This window comes from Tribolium madens, unplaced genomic scaffold (assembly GCF_015345945.1).
Source record: "Tribolium madens isolate multiple individuals breed KSU strain unplaced genomic scaffold, Tmad_KSU_1.1 Scaffold_97;HRSCAF=244;Tcas5.2_LG3a, whole genome shotgun sequence".
Lineage (NCBI taxonomy): Eukaryota > Metazoa > Arthropoda > Insecta > Coleoptera > Tenebrionidae > Tribolium > Tribolium madens.
Window position 1 is genome coordinate 4,461,281 of NW_025401069.1, and position 18,149 is coordinate 4,479,429.

General features: G+C 33.2%; 4 protein-coding genes across 4 annotated transcripts; 1 reads left to right on the forward strand and 3 right to left on the reverse strand.

The window, feature by feature from the left end:
- Positions 1–138: 138 nt before the first annotated feature.
- LOC123014553 (heparan-alpha-glucosaminide N-acetyltransferase-like) lies at positions 139–2,632 on the forward strand. The gene is made up of 7 exons (XM_044413725.1): positions 139–704; positions 755–855; positions 903–1,024; positions 1,072–1,539; positions 1,588–1,864; positions 1,910–2,034; positions 2,084–2,632. Exons 1-7 carry the CDS (start codon positions 460–462, stop codon positions 2,444–2,446), a joined length of 1,701 nt encoding a protein of 566 aa, XP_044269660.1. The 5' UTR covers positions 139–459; the 3' UTR covers positions 2,447–2,632.
- A 1,473-nt stretch (positions 2,633–4,105) lies between these two features.
- LOC123014554 lies at positions 4,106–7,301 on the reverse strand. The gene is made up of 5 exons (XM_044413726.1): positions 7,151–7,301; positions 6,665–7,064; positions 6,357–6,617; positions 6,077–6,308; positions 4,106–6,030 (listed from the first exon to the last, which is right to left on the reverse strand). The coding sequence occupies exons 1-5, from the start codon at positions 7,162–7,164 to the stop codon at positions 5,885–5,887; spliced, it is 1,053 nt and encodes a 350-aa protein (XP_044269661.1). The 5' UTR covers positions 7,165–7,301; the 3' UTR covers positions 4,106–5,884.
- A 174-nt stretch (positions 7,302–7,475) lies between these two features.
- On the reverse strand, positions 7,476–10,238 carry LOC123014487 (hemocyte protein-glutamine gamma-glutamyltransferase-like). The gene is made up of 7 exons (XM_044413632.1): positions 9,983–10,238; positions 9,671–9,934; positions 8,792–9,620; positions 8,584–8,742; positions 8,130–8,359; positions 7,908–8,068; positions 7,476–7,860 (listed from the first exon to the last, which is right to left on the reverse strand). Exons 1-7 carry the CDS (start codon positions 10,191–10,193, stop codon positions 7,573–7,575), a joined length of 2,142 nt encoding a protein of 713 aa, XP_044269567.1. The 5' UTR covers positions 10,194–10,238; the 3' UTR covers positions 7,476–7,572.
- A 1,415-nt stretch (positions 10,239–11,653) lies between these two features.
- On the reverse strand, positions 11,654–15,608 carry LOC123014086. The gene is made up of 2 exons (XM_044412962.1): positions 15,450–15,608; positions 11,654–12,812 (listed from the first exon to the last, which is right to left on the reverse strand). The coding sequence occupies exons 1-2, from the start codon at positions 15,457–15,459 to the stop codon at positions 11,941–11,943; spliced, it is 882 nt and encodes a 293-aa protein (XP_044268897.1). The 5' UTR covers positions 15,460–15,608; the 3' UTR covers positions 11,654–11,940.
- Between the last annotated feature and the right edge of the window lie 2,541 nt (positions 15,609–18,149).

Here is an 18,149-nt window from a genome sequence, read left to right on the forward strand (position 1 = left end):
TGTTAGTTGCATTTGTTAATTAATTGAATACAGAAGTCTAAAAGCACCTCTTCTTCTTTTTGCCCTTTTTCCTCCAACATACACAGACCTCAACAAAAATAATGCCGAGGATGATGAATATTAATACAGTTGGCGACACTGGGGTGACTCATCTGTCAGATTTTATCAAGGTCAGATTTGTCAATTTTCATTAAAATCCAAAACAAGGCGAAGTGAATTGTGTTGTGACCTCTTTGTTTTTGTTACTAATTATAGTTGCGTCGTTTATTGTTAAAAATCGCCAGTAATCAACAATTTCTGACCATTTTGAATCTCGTGTAATAAGATATAAAAAATTGTGGAAAAAACAGTGAAATTGAACCCTAAAATGGACAATCCTGTCGAATCGTAGTCTTATGAGTCACATTATTCTTGGCACGATTGCCGCGTTAAAGCTTTCCATTTGGTGTAAACAACAATATGCTTTTCAAAAATAGTAATAAATGCTTGTCTCCAAGCCCCAATCTGATTTTCGACGAGGCTTGCATCGATATTACTAATCTTTTGAACGACACCGCTTCGGTTTGGGGGCAATATTCGGAGTGCCATAACTGTGATTTCCAAAATTTAACTACGCTAGAGCCCCATAAAAATACTTCGATACTTGTAAATACACGATATCCTCTAGAGCTGTTCTTTGTTGCTGATGCCAAAAAACAATGCAGGTAGGAATGTTATCATGGTTGTTTTTGGCATTTAAAACGTTTCTTTCTAGTGTAAAAAAGTTATTGTATGAGCATTATCGCTATGGGTGGAATATTACAGAAAAGTGTTCGAATTTGTATATAAAGGAACCTGCAGATAGCGCTTACTTGCGTAAATATTGTCCTTTGTATATAAACAAAACTAATTCCAGTTTGTAGCAATTCTTACGGCTTTTATAGTGCTTTGTTCTTTTGGTACTTTCTGGTACATGGTCAAATGTATTTACAAAAATTCCGGTCGATTAAGAGGACTTGTTTCATGGAATGCAGAAATAGAAAGCGTGAGTATTTTTTGCATTAAAAAAATTCGCTCACTTCGTGTTACTAGGATTTGGGTGGATCCTCAGCGGGGACTCCCCTAGTCATCGAGAGAACACCATCTATCCGAAAACACCCACACCGGATAAAGTCCATCGATGTATTTCGCGGATTTTGCATAATGGTCATGATTTTCGTAAATTACGGAGGAGGGAAATACTGGTTTTTCACCCATTCTGTATGGAATGGCATAACAGTCGCTGATTTGGTATTTCCCTGGTTTTTGTGGTTGATGGGTGTCTCGTTTGCTGTTTCCTTGCAAGCGAAATTACGGCGAGCGGTGCCTCGACGTCAACTTGTTATAGGTGTGATGCGACGTTCTTTCATCTTGATTCTATTGGGAATTATTATAAATTCAAACCAAAATTTGCAAACTATCGGCTCGTTGCGATTTCCTGGAGTTTTGCAAAGATTTGGAGTCACTTATTTTATTGTCGGATTATTGGAAATCATTTTTACAAAACGGACAGAAGTTGAGGTATTTTAGTTTAATTAATTTGCAGAAATTTTGATAATGGGGTTTTAGAGTGTCTCCTGTATTTATGACGTTGCGGTTGCATGGCCCCAATGGCTTTTTGTCACAATTCTTGTGATAATACATACTTGTATCACCTTTTTGGTACATGTGCCAGGGTGTGGTAAGGGTTATTTGGGTCCTGGGGGCCTCGACGATCATGGCAAATTTTACAATTGTACGGGAGGTGTTGCTGGATATATTGATAGACAAGTGTTTGGTGAACATATGTACAAAAATCCAGCGTGTAAAAAATTGTATGAAATTGATGTTTACTTCGACCCTGAAGGTAATATCCAAGATTTATATTTTTTGAGTTAATTATGGATTTTAGGAATACTCGGAACGCTAACTTCCGTCTTGACTGTTTATTTTGGGGTTCAAGCAGGACGGACACTTAATACCTACCAAAATGTGAAAGCGAAAGTGATTCGTTGGGTTATTTGGGGCTCGATTGTGGTAATTTAATTTTCTCATATTAGTTTAAAAATTAATTAATTATTTGCAGGGTCTGATTGGTGGAACGCTTTGCGAGTTCAAGCAAAACGACGGCTTGATTCCTTTGAACAAGCAGTTGTGGTCGTTGTCCTTCACGTTGGTTTTGTCTGGAATGGCCTTTTTTATTCAAGCCTTTTTGTTTGTTCTTGTTGATATTCTAAGGAAGTGGGGAGGAAGACCGTTCTTTTATCCAGGAATGAATTCCTTATTTTTATACGTGGGACATGAATTATTTAGGGATACTTTTCCATTTGCTTGGACTCCTACGAGTGAAACACATGGAGCTTATTTGTTAATGAATCTTTGGGGAACTGCTGTGTGGGTTGCCATTTCTATTTTCTTATATAAACGTAACGTATTTTTTGCACTTTAAATCGAGTTTTTACTACTGATATTTGTAACATTTAAACTTGATCAATGATTATTATCGTAGACTGATTTATTGAAATTTCCTAAATTAATAGTGAGTGAATTTTTATTTTAATAATACACATAAGGTTTTTTCGTTTTTATTGATTATAGAGTTTGTGATTCATGAGAATATAGTTTATTTAAAGTATTATTTTATTCTTATTACCTCTTCAGCTACATGTCCTATAAAAACACACTACTAGTAAGGCCTCCTCAGCACAACACTTTTTTAAAAATTTTGAACCGTTTTTAATGGTATATTTAGAAACTCAAATATTTCAGGAATTTTGCCCCATTTTTAAAATAGGTAGCTTTTGAAATGTAACATTTTAATACAAATTTTCCTGATTATATGTATATACGGAGCTCTGAGAACTTTTTCTGTATACCAACCATTTTTCTAAAAGTTTCCATTTATAACATACAGAATATAAGTATATTAAATTAATTAGATTCCAATATTGAAATAACACTAAATGTAGACTTGTCTCCATCTGATCTAAAATAAAAAGCATTTCGTTTAATTTTTAATCTTTTATTTTTTATATTAAATAAGTATGAAATATCATCAAATAAATCTAAAAAGTTTAATTAGTTCAAGCTTAAATCGTGAAACTTTGGTATCAAAGCATTAGTCCCCTAGTAAGAATTTTAATTGTGGATAGACATTCACATTGACGACGGCGCAACAATTATGTCAAAATCTCGTATTTTAAAAATTATTGAGAACGACAACACAGCCACCGTAAAACTTAAAAGATTATGGACATTAGTAGGATTTGGGTCTTATATAAGTTTTAATTTCACTAATATTGTCCATAAAAAAGATTTTATAAATTGCATTGGCTCAATTGAAGATAATGAAAGGTGAACAAAAACAATTAAATTGTTTTTCAGGCAAGTGTTTTATTGTTGCAGCAACAGTAGTAATCAGAACGGAGCCGATACTCCAACTACGTCTGAATCCTCAGTTCATATTTTTTTTGCTGATTAATAGTTAATGTACACTTTTAATTTTCTAAAGAGAATATTATCATTAAAGAACTATAAAATCTGATATTGTATTATTCTAAAGAGAACGTATTTTATTACATATTTCTCTGAATTCTTTAAAATTTAACTTAATGTATCTTTTGCTGTGTGAATATTAATTACACTGAAACTGGTGAAGAATCTAATTTATTAGTATTATTATTATTAGATACGTAAATGTGGATTAATTTGATAAGATAGGTCTGTCAAACGTTAAATACATTTATTCAACTACTAAGACTCACTGGAGTAATCTTTCACCTTAAATCGACGTAGGCGAGTTTTCTATGGGATGAGTGCGCCAGTGTCATTATAAAACAAGGATTTTATGCTAGTTTTTCTAATTTGCGCCTTTTTTTTTTCTTATTTTAATTAAAAAAAAATATTTTTGTCGTCTAGTGAATTTTGCGCCCACTTGATTTTTTGAATCATTTCTGCCGTCTGTCATTAAAAATAAAATTTACAAATTATTAGTTATTAGTGTTACAACATAATAATAATAAATAAAATATGGGCCAACAGAATTTAGTTTGCAAATAACCCTAAATTCATTAAAGCACATTGTGCTTTTATAGATAGCCATAAACGACTCCTACTGAGAGAGGTTAATAAACGTATTATAAATGCAAATTAAAAAAAACAATTAATAAATACAGTTACTACATCAATTTTACAGAATGTTTTACCCCGTCGGAAAAACCTACCAATTTCCTTTTAAAATCATTATCCACATGCCTTCTACCTTAAAAAACAGGGAAGAATCCTTAAAATTTTAAGTGTTGTGCTGAACTTACCCAGATAGTACAAACAGATCGAAATGCTTAGAAATGTAGCCATAGCTTCATGAACCGAAGGCTTTTTTAATATATGTACTTTAAAAACAGAAGAAATTAAAAACTACTTAAAAACAGGGCAGAATACCTGAAACATTTGCTTTTTAAATATAGATTTAAAAACGGAGCAAAATTGTTAAAAAAGTTGTGTGCTGAGGGGGCCTTACTAGTAGTAAACACAAATAACCATTGAAATATTTTATTTATGTTAATAATAATAATTTTAAAATTTATATATAGCATGATTCATAATTTTAACCACAAATACCTCTGCACAAAAATATTTCCAGAAAATAATTTTTTCATACCGATTTTTGGAAAACTGTAATTTTTCTATTTTTTGAGGGGGGGTCAATAAATACTGTATATAAGTACTGTATATAGTATAAGTACTGTCTATTCTCATTTGTAGAGGGTTATTCGTGGTTAAAATTATGCCACACATTTTTTAATCACCCGATACATAACATATAAACTACATAACACAGATATGTTTGAATGTAGAGCATAGGTACTTGATAACAATACTAAAATTAAAATATATAATTAATGCATTTGATGAGTACTTCAGCCATAGTTGAAACAAAAAATAATAAAAAACATTTATTGCAAAGAGATTCATAAATGGCACGCATGTGAAAATTGAGTATGTAGTTGAAATGGATTCTCACACAATCACAGTAATATATTTGATAGTTATTGAGAAAAATTAATTAAGCTTAAGATACGTATTTAGATACAAAATGTGTGTCGTCATTCAGAAGTTGGTAACAATTTTAGAATGTAATAAAAATTAATTTTATTTGGCACCTTCCATTACCTCACCCATCTTAATGCGACTTTAGAATATTTAAATCGTTGTTTTTCTCAGATTGTCATTTTAAACTACATTTTGAGTGTTTACAGAAATGTCAGTAAGTAGTCATTGCGCAATTTAACAACATTATTATTTTGTACTTGCCTAGAGATACTTTTCTAAAAGTCATGTAATTGCAGAAAAAACATTGTTTGTAATCCGTAAGAGATTCAATCTTTTCTTTACATTTTCGTAGTCTTATTAAATTGTTATGGTCATAGCTCTTCTAAACTGTAATACAATTTGAAAACTCAGCTAGAATAGAGTAAATAAATAATCTAGTTCCAGTTCACATAACTTACTTTACAAAGTGAAAAGTAATAACTTTTTTTTATCCTAACATAAAGTCTCAAAAAATAAAAATTGTATAATGCTGCACTTGTACATATGTACATTAAAGATATGTCAGAATATTTTTGCTGCTACATATTGAATATCAATAGTTAATTAGTTTCAATAATTAGTAATCCCACCAATTGGTAGTACGATATGTTACTATTTTGTAATAAAAATTTAAGTACTTTTAAAGTACAACACGATACGTTTTAAGTTGATGGATTATTACTTATTATATTAAATTGTTTTTTTTTTCGATTGACTAAAACATCAAGTTTTAGCACTAGCAAAAATACTGAATGCAGCTTTGTATACTAAAATACTTGGCAGGTACTCATTCGGTTTAGCAAAACCTCTTTGATGATTTCTTACAGCAACAAAAATAAAACAAAAAGTTAAAAAATATAAAGCAAATTACTATTGAGTAATTATGAAGTTGCGTAAAGCGGGACGGAGACCACAGCACAGTGTATCGTATTTCATTTTTTTCTAAAAAGAGTCATTAGTGTTGCAACAATAATGCTAAATACCATACCAAGCACAGCAAAGCCATAGCCGATTTTATCTGTGCCCATTCTGTACGAACACGTCGGTATAATAAATTCGTACATGTCAGTATTGCCCAAAGTAAATTCATAGACTTTATTATTGTCAGGTGTCACAGGAACAATTTGACGATCTTGTCTGAGTAATGCGTCTGTACTCACAATCATCGATTTGTGTTCGTGGGCTGTGAACAATACCTGAGGTAGCACTTTATTAAAAACCTGCAACAAAATTTTCACTCACTGAAAATTTTCACTATTTTTACCTACTTTTTCAACAAACAATGAGGGAATAAACATGAGTGGTACATGACTAAGTCCAACAAAAATTCTAGAAGTGTCGTAAAAATCTCGTCTTTCTTTGATAACAGGAATGCTTTGAATGAAACGGTTTATTTTAAAGAATGTGATATTTTTGTGGTATATTAGTTCAGGTTGGGCAAAAGCCCTGTGAAAGCGCTTGAATTTCTCTTCAGTCACTCGATCGAATTCCTCACCACCAATATCATTATCACCAGGTAGCCAGATATGCTGCAAAATACTTTTAATAAAATGATAAAATTCTGTTTCAACACTACCTTAAGAGTGGATGGTACTTGATCACTGAAAATGTTAAAAATTCGTCGCACATAACCATAAAACTCTTCATTGTTGGCGATTGAACCTTCATCCATTAAATCACCCAGAAATACAACAATATCAGGTTGTGCAAACCTGAAAGCCCAGTAATACGTTTTTTTTAGATAAAAGTCACTATCAAAGATACTAAAAGGTGTGAGAAAATGTATAATCTCTTTACGTTGTCCTATGATTTGAGGGTCGGCAACAAGCAGGATTTTTGTACAATCTCTTTCATTTTCACATTTCAGTTTCTGCCAAGTGGTACTGTTCCACATGTATTCCCAATATTCCACGTAAAATACATAAACCAAAGCCAAAACAAGCCAGAAACTGAAAAATTGTCGTCTCGAACATCTCCTACAATTAACATAAAATTTAAAAATTAAAGACTGCTAGAGGTTAATTAACAATTTTATTTAATTAAAAAGAATTTAGAATCTTACCCATAAAGTCTCATTTTCTAGTGCCAATCTACATTTTTAGCATGTATCTAAAAATGAATTTGCATAATAAGAAAGTAAAGATTTACGTAATTTATAATAAAAACTAGAACCACATTTTTGTCTTGTTTTTGTATACATTCGTAAGAGCGGGGCTTGGCGGGGCTAGATGGTAGATAAAATATTCTACCATAGTACGGAGAAATTAAACCTACTCAGCAAGTGGACGAATTGTGTTAATGTGGAGCTACTCTTTTATTTCTGTTAGGTTGCCTATCTTTGTTATTTAAAATTTAAAACATGTTATTAAAAAAAAAAACAAGAAAACTTTCTTCAAAAATGATTTTATTGCTGTAAAAAGTGCCAAAAAGCATGCGTGCATTTCTAAACTACATCTAAAAAGTTTATAATCCTTCACAAAAGCGTTACTCTTCATCTGCCAACACTTCTACTTTAGCAGATCCTCGTATATCGATGAGTTGTTTAGAAGAAAAGGTTGCAACCAGTATTTGTTCACCAGCAATCTTTGGTGTGATATCCGCATTTATCTTCACCAAACCTCCGGGCTTTACATCAGTATAGCGTATTACCTGATTTCTAATTAAAGTAGGACCAGAAAGATTGAATCTACAATTTGTCAAAATCTTCTTTAATGGGTTTACAAATCGAAGAGTAACTGATGTCGGTTTTCCAATAGGAATTTCAGGAGGAATCTAATACATGAATATTAAAAAAATAAAAGTAAAATTTGTCATGATACCCGTATATCTATTTTCGGCTTCAAAACTTCGAAGTCGTCTTCATCGGTCCACGTTTGGCGCGTTTCCTGGACTGAAGCAATAGCATACAGCTTCAAATTGCTGTACTCAACCAATTTTTCCAAATATTCGTCTGCTTTGACGGTCATTCTTATGGTTTCGTCTAAAAATCAGAAAGTTATTTGAATAAAGCTTATGAAAAAGTACCTAGACATGTTACTAACGCGATTTTGGTTGCAATACTACTTCTATGTCTTCTTTTTTGATCAGATTTGCTTTAACTCCATTGTAAAAGACACTGGTCGCAGAAAGGAGAGCCTTGATATTGCGTACTTTATCGCTTCTGTTTTTCATATGAACGACGACACAAAAGCCTTCGCCAATCTTGATTCTTTCTAATTCTTCCAAATCAAACTCGACGTCTTCTAAGCCGGGATCAGGTAAAGCAAAGAAGCTAAAACATTTAACATACAGACATTTGCAGAGATACTCATCAATTAAATAAAAATCTTTGCCTAAATACGGCAAAATCTTAAAAGTGTCGGGAGTACCAGGATCATAAAAATGCAAAGAGATATTTTCTCTGTTTTAAAAACAAAATTTTTTGCTGAAAATTTGCAGTTATAATTTAGTATTATTAGGATCACAGAAATGTGAACAAAATCTTAAATTAATTACCTTTTCGCAAGTTCGGTGCCTCTGACAGCGTTATATAAAGACAAACGTTCAGCTTTTGATCCTTCAGGAGGTTTGTACTGCAAAGTAACGTCCTCCCTGTCTTGATCTCCGTTCGGGTCAAAAATAAAGGCTTGTTTTGTCAAAATTGTACGACCGATACTACAATCATTCTTTCATTTTCTGTTTTTATAATTTATTTGTAACTTACTGATATTTGTTGGAATAAATTCTGGCGAAACCGAGTTCTCTGGTATTATCCTCCTTCCAACGCATCACATCGGCATTGACCGAAGCCACCATGAAAGCAACGTCATAGTTGAACCCAACTTGTCCTTTTTTGATAGCTTCCAACGAAGCAGGTCCGCATTGGTAATACCCAGAGGAGGTTTCTTGTGGTGTTGCATCGATAGCTTGCCATCCGCCATACCCATGAGGCAGGTCAGGACGTGCCATCCAGACATCATTCCACACGTGGAAATTCCATATGGAATCCTCGCCCATTGGGTTATTGGGGTCGTAGTCCATTTCTGCGTTATCCATGTTGTAGTATTTGTCAACAGTGAGAGAAGCGTTGGCGTCATGGGCAGACACCAGGTTCGAGACGACCCTCGATGGGATCCCCAAAGCGCGGCAAACTGTGGAAACAACACCAGAAAACACCCAACATTGCCCATAGTTCACAGGGGATTGTGTGTCTAGAAATTCTTGCAAAATCTGGACGGATCCTGTCCAAGCAGATGGTGCTGTCCCATCGTCGTACTCTCCGTCCCAACGACCGACCAAAACCCCATCATCATCGTTACTATTGACCAGTTTTGAGATCATTCTACTGACTTTGATTGGATCTCCGCGGCTAGCTGGAGGTAAGTCGGATTTTTCAAACATTAGCATGGCTGCAGGGAGGACACAAGCGTCAAACTGGCCAAAAACCCATTCGCGACCACGGCTGGACCCATATGGACCCACCCATATTTTACCAACGTCGGTCAAGACGTACTCATCAAGGAGCCGTTCTTCTGGCATGTAGACGAGGTCGTCTGAAAATTTTCACTTAAAAATTCACATTCTTTATCTAACAAATACTCACGACAATTCCAGGGATTGAATAAAATATAAAAATCACTTTCGTGGTTATAGACAGTTGGTGGAGTTGTTGCATTTGCAATACTAGATTCAACTTGAAGTCCCCATACGCCGACCGGAGCACTAGTAGGGGCCCAAACTTCTAAAATCAAGTCGGAAGAAGAGTCCAAGATATTTGCACCCCAAAATTTGAAATCGTTAATTGGGGTTCTCTCTTTCGTTATTTTTATCAAACCACGAGTGCCCTTTATCACGTTTGGCTTAGGTCCTAAAATACAAAAAATAACATTGATTTTAATTATTTTTTTACCTTTACCAAAATTAAAAATTAAACGCAACTGGTCCCTTTGTGGATCGAACGACTTGTTTTTTTTGAATCTCAACGCAAGTGTGAATTTAATTCCACGTCTGAAAATGGGAATTGGATTTTCTTCGTCATATATTAATTCAAACTTGTCTGTTTTATGAGATTTTGAATTTTCCGTTGGATAGAAGTAGATTACTTCCACTTCCAAGTTATCACTCATTTTGGTTTAAAACTTTGTCACCGTTTTTTCGCTTTTAACACAACCGGTTTACTAAACAGATTGCGTTAAACTAAATTTTAATAATCATTATTGCTAAAGAAATGTAAACCACATAAGGGAATTAAGATTAACTAATTGTGTACTTCCTGTCCCAACAAAGAATAAGTTTCCTGGGGTACAAACCGCAAACATAATGTAAACAAAGTCTGTTGATAAAACCAAGATTAAATAATTCTAATCACGTGTGGGTGGCACAATTTGTGGTTTGAAATTAACAATAACGGTCATTGATTAATAACTAAAACCAAAAACGTCATGCAAAATACAAATATTATTTGTAGACAATAAAAGTGGGAAAAATCAAACCGGCGCCTCCACCAAATTTTTAATTTGATGTTCGTATCTAAACTAAATAAATTTCTTGTTTTACATCCTATTCTTATTAACAGGAAGTTTTTGATTACATTTGAAAAATTCTGTATACGTATGTAATACATTCAATTTATAAATACATTAAAGTGTAATTGTCTAACACAACTATGTATCGTTGAATTAATCGTATAGATTGATTTATAATTGCTTTTTACGACACTCAAAATAATACATCATAAAAATACATTTTGGTTAAAACTCGTATGTAGTTTAATTTTTTTTTTTCACAAATAAGGAAATATACGAGTCGTATATTAACAAATTAAGTATAGACAGAATGATGTATGCAGTCCTGCAGAAAATTCATGGTTCCGTTCTTCTGCATTCTTGCGAAAAATGTTCAAACAGGTCAACTTTACATTTCAAAAAAGGCACTAAAAAGCATAGGTAACAAAAAAATATAGGTATGCCAAAAAGTGCTTTTTTTAAATGTAAAATTGACCTTTTTCAAAAAAATGCAAAATAGCCGAGCTAAAAATTTTGGTGTAGGACTTTATCATATCGTTTGAAAAGTCTGTCTTTATAACAAAAAATAAGTTTAGGGAGAAAACATTTCATAAAAACTCACTTATTATACAACTCACAGTTTTTTTCTTGCTTTGCTTCACTTTTATATATTTTACATCTTAATTTACTACGTATATCAATAAATTTTACTGTCCCAGTAAATTATCCCCTATTAATTTATGAATTAATAAATCATAAATTTATTATATAAATATAAATTAAATATAAATTAATAGATCATAAATTTATGAATTTAATATAAAATTGAATTAAAGTAAATGTGGCAACAGAATAACAGTTTCGTGCTAGCTTAATTACTTATCTCATATTAAAAAACGATAAAATGTGTGGGTGGTGTTAAAAAATATTTTGGAAGCAGTCATTTAAAAAATATATCAATGACCTTTCTAAAATTAAAGATGATATTTGTGCATAAATTAATTAAGTTGAGGTCAGATTGATAGAACTTCAAGAACGTTTATGTGGGTATGTGAATAAATAAAACCAATAAAACCACAACAGATGATAAATAGAAATTTTATTCTTTTTATTACATTATAGACTTAAAAAATTATATTAAAGTGGCACTAACCAAATCAGCCACTTTTACGAAATAATAAATTTCGAGACCGTTTCCATTATACAAAAATAATACAGTTCCTATCGGTACACATAATTATAAGGCACCTAGAAGCCACAACGGTGCAGTCTAGCGTTATATAAACGTAAATAACATTTTATTTATGCTGGATCGAATTCCTAGGCAGCAAAACTTTAAAGCGATTAACAAACACATCCATCAGTCCTTTTATTGTACCAAAATTTCGTAATCCTGGAACCCTAATTCGGTCCCACCATACGCAATATAAACCACCCCGTGACTGGGTTGCACCTTTCCGACCGTGAGCGACCCATCATGGACCACCCTGCCCACATACAATGGCTCCCCGTCTTCGCTCTGTCCCGCAGTAACCGCATTCGGTGGGATATTTGCCCCGCTGCAGGCGACCCAGTTCCCGGGGAAGTCGCACAGCACCTCGTACTCGGCGACGCCGTTCTCTTGCCCGCCCCAGGGGACGTAGGCTGTGCCGTGGCTTGCCAGCAGCTTGCCGGGAATAAGCCCCCCGTTGAAGTTAGCTCTCGCGACATAAATTGGCTCGCCGTTGTCTTCACCACCGGCGAAAGCCCTTGGGGGCACCTCGCCGTTGCGTGCGGCCACCCAGCATACATTGGAGAAGTTTCCGCGACCGCCCATTGAGGGGGCCCCGCCGCGCGCCTCCTCGATGATCCAGGAGCCGGTGGCGCCCCAACCCGTGCACACGCCGATGTACTCGATGGGGACTTGCTCATAGTCGCGCCATTCGAGGAAGGGGGCGGCGTTGCCCTCGTGACCTACGGAGATGTGGCCGTTATCCCAGCGGATCCAGAAGCCGCGGAACTCGTCGGGGTTGAGGAAGCCGGGAGTGCTGGCCTCGGCGACGTCGGGTTTGCTGCGGTTCTTACGGATTATGGATTTGGAGTTGCCCCAGCCGCCGATGAAGACTTCGTACATGGGGGTGGCCTCGGAGGCGGAGGGGCTGAGGGCGATGTGGGCATCGTTGGGGGCGCGAACGCGGAATTGGAGGAGGCCGGAGGCGTTAGGGAAGAAGGTGTATTCGAGGCGGTCCTCGGTTTGCAATTCTGGAAATTAAAATAAAACAAATTAGTCAAATTTTAAAACTGTGGAGGTTTCCAATACTGTTCCCAGTGTGATATTTGTACAAATTAAAAAAATGCAAGACAGTCTTGAGTTGTGTAAATTAGAATGAAAATTTTTTCAATATAGCATCATTTTATGCCAAGGTAACATCACGCCTTGAATTGTTTTCTCATTCGTGTTTAGCGTTTGTAATAATAGAATGTAGGTAAACATACTCAAATAGCTTTTTACTTTTTACGATTCGGTTTTCTCAAGACTAGATTTTCGGTCACCATGATAAGATCTTATAAAATTTCTTTTTGTCAGTTATGTAAGGCTGAATGTTTCCACTCGACAATTTTTATTTTTATCACGGCATCGCTGACGATTTTCCAAGGAATTTTTTACTGCTTTCATAAATTTCTTTTCTTTGAAACTTTGATCAAATGCAGTAAAGTTACTGCACTGAAACTGTGTCACGCTCGATATTGGTTTTTACTCCTACTGTTACAAATTTTACACGTATTTTTCCTCCGCTTCCACTATGTCTGGCGCCATAAAAGGAAGGTCATCATTGATTTTTAATCTCTGACAAGATATTACATCACCGACAGATTTAGTGTTTGGAACATCATTAATGACACGTCACGCGATTAGTATTCACTCCACCGTAATTTACAAATTGCACCTGCAAGCAGGTGTGTGGCGCAGGAACCACCAGCTTTGCCAACAAAAGGGAGGAAATGTCCTTGTTTCAATTAAAGGATAATTAAGGGGCTCTCAACTGACTTCCCACGCTTATCTACGAAACATGGAATAAAGAAAAAAGTCGTACAAATCTAAAATATGTATTATTAGAAATAATTAAATATGCATGTGGTGCAAAAAAAACAAACTAGGATGTGAAATTTGACTTAATTTTGTACTTTTCCTGCATACAATAGAAGTTTCAAATCTGTGCGGAAGTTGATCATTACTAGAACTAGGTGGGTAACACAATTAAGTATGCAACGCTTCAAAAATTTTGCGTGGGCACAATTTGTATACTATAGGTATAACCTGATAAACGCTTTAAAGTTACATTTTTAAAATTATCTTTTTTGAAAAAAATGTGACTTGTCACAGTAAAAATGTTGTGGTATTGGGTGCTATAATATTAATTTATTTATTATGAAATATTAAATCTTAAGTTATTAAAAATAAATTAACAAAAATTGTAAATACTTTGTAAAAATCGTTTTTTTTAAGTTTTGTCAAAAATCTTTCATATTCATACTTTTGGGTATAATTAATTTTCTTATTAGTTTTTAGTCATTTATAAAACCTACTTTATTTCCCCTCGATCTGGAAAATTAACCAGAATCAAGAAGAAAATGTTATAAGAATTTCAAACGTGCGTGACAACGTTTAAGTCTCTTCAAACTTATTACCTTTTGACGTTTCAAAAAAATCGTGTTTAGAAATCATTTTTTCCTTATACTCCTAAGTATTATAAGACGATGAACTTCAATCTATTATTAGATTTCAACTAAATCGAGAGTTTTGTATTGAATATTTCAGAAAAGCGGGTTTCATGATTTCAATTCTCATCTAAAGTTCTAAGTAATAAAAATGAGCTAAATTGAAATAAATCAAGTCAACCTTGTAATCAAATTAGTGACGTAATTTTCTCGCACAATTTCAGCTGGAATTAAAGTCCAGTTTTTCTGGGATTTGCCATTTGGATAAGCCAGACTGATTTATGTTAGGCATCATAAACATTTTGTCTATTAAAATTTATTCCACAATAACCAGGGTTTTCTGTTTTTAAAAACAAACCTACAATACATAACCAGGGTTTTCTGTTTTTAATAACAAACCTACAATACATAGCTTGAAAGATGTCAGACGTGTGTTAATTGAATATGTAAACAATATTTATTTGAAACAATTTTATGGTTTACATATTGATTTTCCAATTTTAAGATTTTTAAAAATAAAACCAATCTAATTGAGCTCCTTGCATATTTCAGTTATTAAGTAGGTCACTAGGGTCACTATAGAGTGTTAAGAAGTTCCTGTTGCATTATTTTTAGACACAAGTGAAAATATACATATCTCGCATAACTTAAAGCTCTATCCTAAAATATATATTGAAACTTTTTTAAAATAAAAACCTTGTTGGCAGGCTGATAAATATGAGTAAAAAAAGTCTTATTACAATCAGCAGCGGTGACAACAATGCTAAAAATAGTAGTGTTATGTGGTTCAGTAATGGTCAAGTGAACTTTGAGGTCGCGCTACGATGGGCGTGTCAAAATTCTAATAAAACAATAGTAAAAAGGACCAGACATGCAATAGTGCCATTTGTAATTTCCCAAATGTTATCTTGATTGTCTAACCGGAAAGTGTTACGGAGTTTTGGACATGAAAATGCGACTTATTATCGGCTTACAAGGCCGAGGAAAAATTTGTGGATGAATGCGAAAAAAAAGTAATAAAAAAACAAAAATTTGCAACTATGTGCAATTTTAGTTGGTTAAAATGCAAGAAAAAAGTGCCGGTGACTATGAGCATTGAAACGCCGGTGTTGGCTTCCGGTTGGCCCGAAAATTTTCCAATCGGGCGCAAAAACAATGCTACAACTTCTCAAAACTTACCAATGGGCATGTTGCAATTTATTTATAAAATTCCACCTGAACACTACACAGGTCAACAATTCAAACTGACTACGTCAACGTTGGAGAAGACGTTCTATAAATGTTCCACGTTTGCGCGTTGAATTCAACGTTTTCGGCGGTCAAAGAGGGAGGTGAGAGGCGACTATCTTGTCATTTCTAAATACATCGAACGATTTCTTCGGAAATGCCACGTAAAAATGTGACTCATACTTAGCCTAATCGAGGATTAATGAGCTAATTAAATTGCTGGATTTGGTCAAGTGCCGTTTCTGCAGGGTTGGCTGTACCTCTAGGATCGCAAAAGCGCGCGTATAAAAAATGTACCTACGAAGCTTTATTCAAACACTTATTGCATAAATTGACCTCACTCCATTGCACTAGATTAAAATTCTAGAATGTTTAAAAACATCACGTGTTGTTTGGGGGTCACCATGATTCATGGATCATTCACAAATTACGTTATCATTTTCAGTTTTAACATAGGATGATATCAATTTGGAAAAATTTATAACGTGTTTTTCCGCACGATTTCAGCAAACATTTCGTACATTGTAAGACCAAAACAAATTTATACATATTGACAGAAAAAAAATCACGTTTTCTTAGTGGGCATTTTTAATTATTGTTTTCGTTAATTAATTAATTAACCAATACTCGTATGTTGGAGATAAAAATAGAGATGTATAATTTGTATAAAATGAGTAATTTTATGAATGTTTGGATATCAAAATCATCCAAGGCGAAATTTTTCATTTTGCTTTATTTAAAATTTCCATATCCTTCTTTTATAATAACCCTTGGCCTCCTCACATTCTTTTGTTATCTCAGTGTACATTAAGACAAGAAATAATATAATAACCATCATTTTGATTCATAATTAAAAAAAAATAAATTAACGAAATATATTTATACAAGCCACAAAACATATTTAACAGCTTAACGGCTACAATAGAGAATAAATTTTGCATGTGCAGAATTGTGCCAATACCAAATTTTTATTTTATTGTAATATTTTATAAAATGTAAAATTTAAAATTCGACATAACAATTTTTATACATTGAAATTACTTTATTCTGCTGTACAACAGTTGTATTATTGTTAATGTTTGTTGTGAACAAATATTGACGCCATGTAAACACGCAAAAAAATTTGAATTTTGTAAAAAAATTCTGACAATGAATTTTTGAAGCTGTGTTGGTAGTGCAGAAAAAACGAACATGTACCTGTAATACTCACAGTATTTTTTTGAATATAGGTATATAATTTAACGCAAAAATATTGAGAAAATAAAGATAAAAATAAATAAAAAGAAAAAAAAAACTTTATATTTATGATTATGAAGTTTGACAATGCAAACTTTTATTATTCTTCTTATGCCACATATTGATTTTATTGACTTTATAAAATACAAAAAATGTATGGGTACCTACGCGTGTTCGGTACACTATGACTTCTACAAACGTTTCATCATACGTTTTTTATTGATATAATTTCCTATTAATAATATTAAGACCAATAACATTACAATATGAGTAATATAGACTTCATAGCTCATAGAAACTTTCATTAACTGTGTTTCCCTTAATTTTTTGTCGCTCTGTATTGCAAAATTATTTATACGAATGAAATACCAAGCGGGAAGTGCTGAGTGATACCATCGAAATGTTACATCCGTTTTTAAGTTTCGGGACTTTGTTATACCACACCTACATACCTACGCAGCTATAGACAAATTTCTTTCCTAGTTGTATCTACTCGTAATACTCACTTTACACATCTTAAATTTGTTTATTTCTTTATTAAATAAATGTATTGTGCCAACAATATACACATACCAAATGCGTAAATTATTTAACTCTCAACTGATAATAAATTTTACCTAATAATACCTAGGTATAATACTCATGGAATTACAGTAATTACCTAATAATAATGTGTACTAGGTATTAATGACATGCTGTTTTTCTAATTACAGAAGATATAAACAGATATTTTAATTTTAACAAAAAAGCGTAGTAAATGCCAGTAAAGCTAGAATAGTTCCACTAAGTAAATGTTTCGCATTGTTGAATTTCCGGTATCTCGTCTCATTTCGAGTCACGTAAAAGCTGTTCAATAATTTAAATTGTTTACAAAGGCTATTAACAAAGTGAGAACTTTGCATGAAATCTAAAACTTACTACTTAAAGCAAAATACTATATAAAAATATAGATAGGTAGACTAATAAACTAATTACATACTAGGTAATTCTGCTTAGTATTTTGTTTCTGTTTTCTAAGCATGATTTATGTTGAAATGCGCTCTATTATGTGCATCATGTGTCTATACTTTTATATGGACAATTTATGTAGCAATAATGTATTGAAATCTACTTGCCTTATTATTTATTTATTTATTATAGTTTCAAACCAATACCTACCCATAAAAATTTCTGATTTGGTATACATGTTTAATGAGTAATAATTACAGAGGTAAAGAAAAAATATTTGTTAATTGAGACTTTATTACTTCAAGGTAACATTTGCTAAATAAGTCTATGTACGCATATTCTCTTTTTGTTGATGTTAAATTATGACACATTCTTTAAAAAAATTTATGATTATGATTAACCATGTGGAATGTGTTCTAAAATAAATTTATTTACTGACTGAAAAGAAGGCAAATTTCTAAAACACAA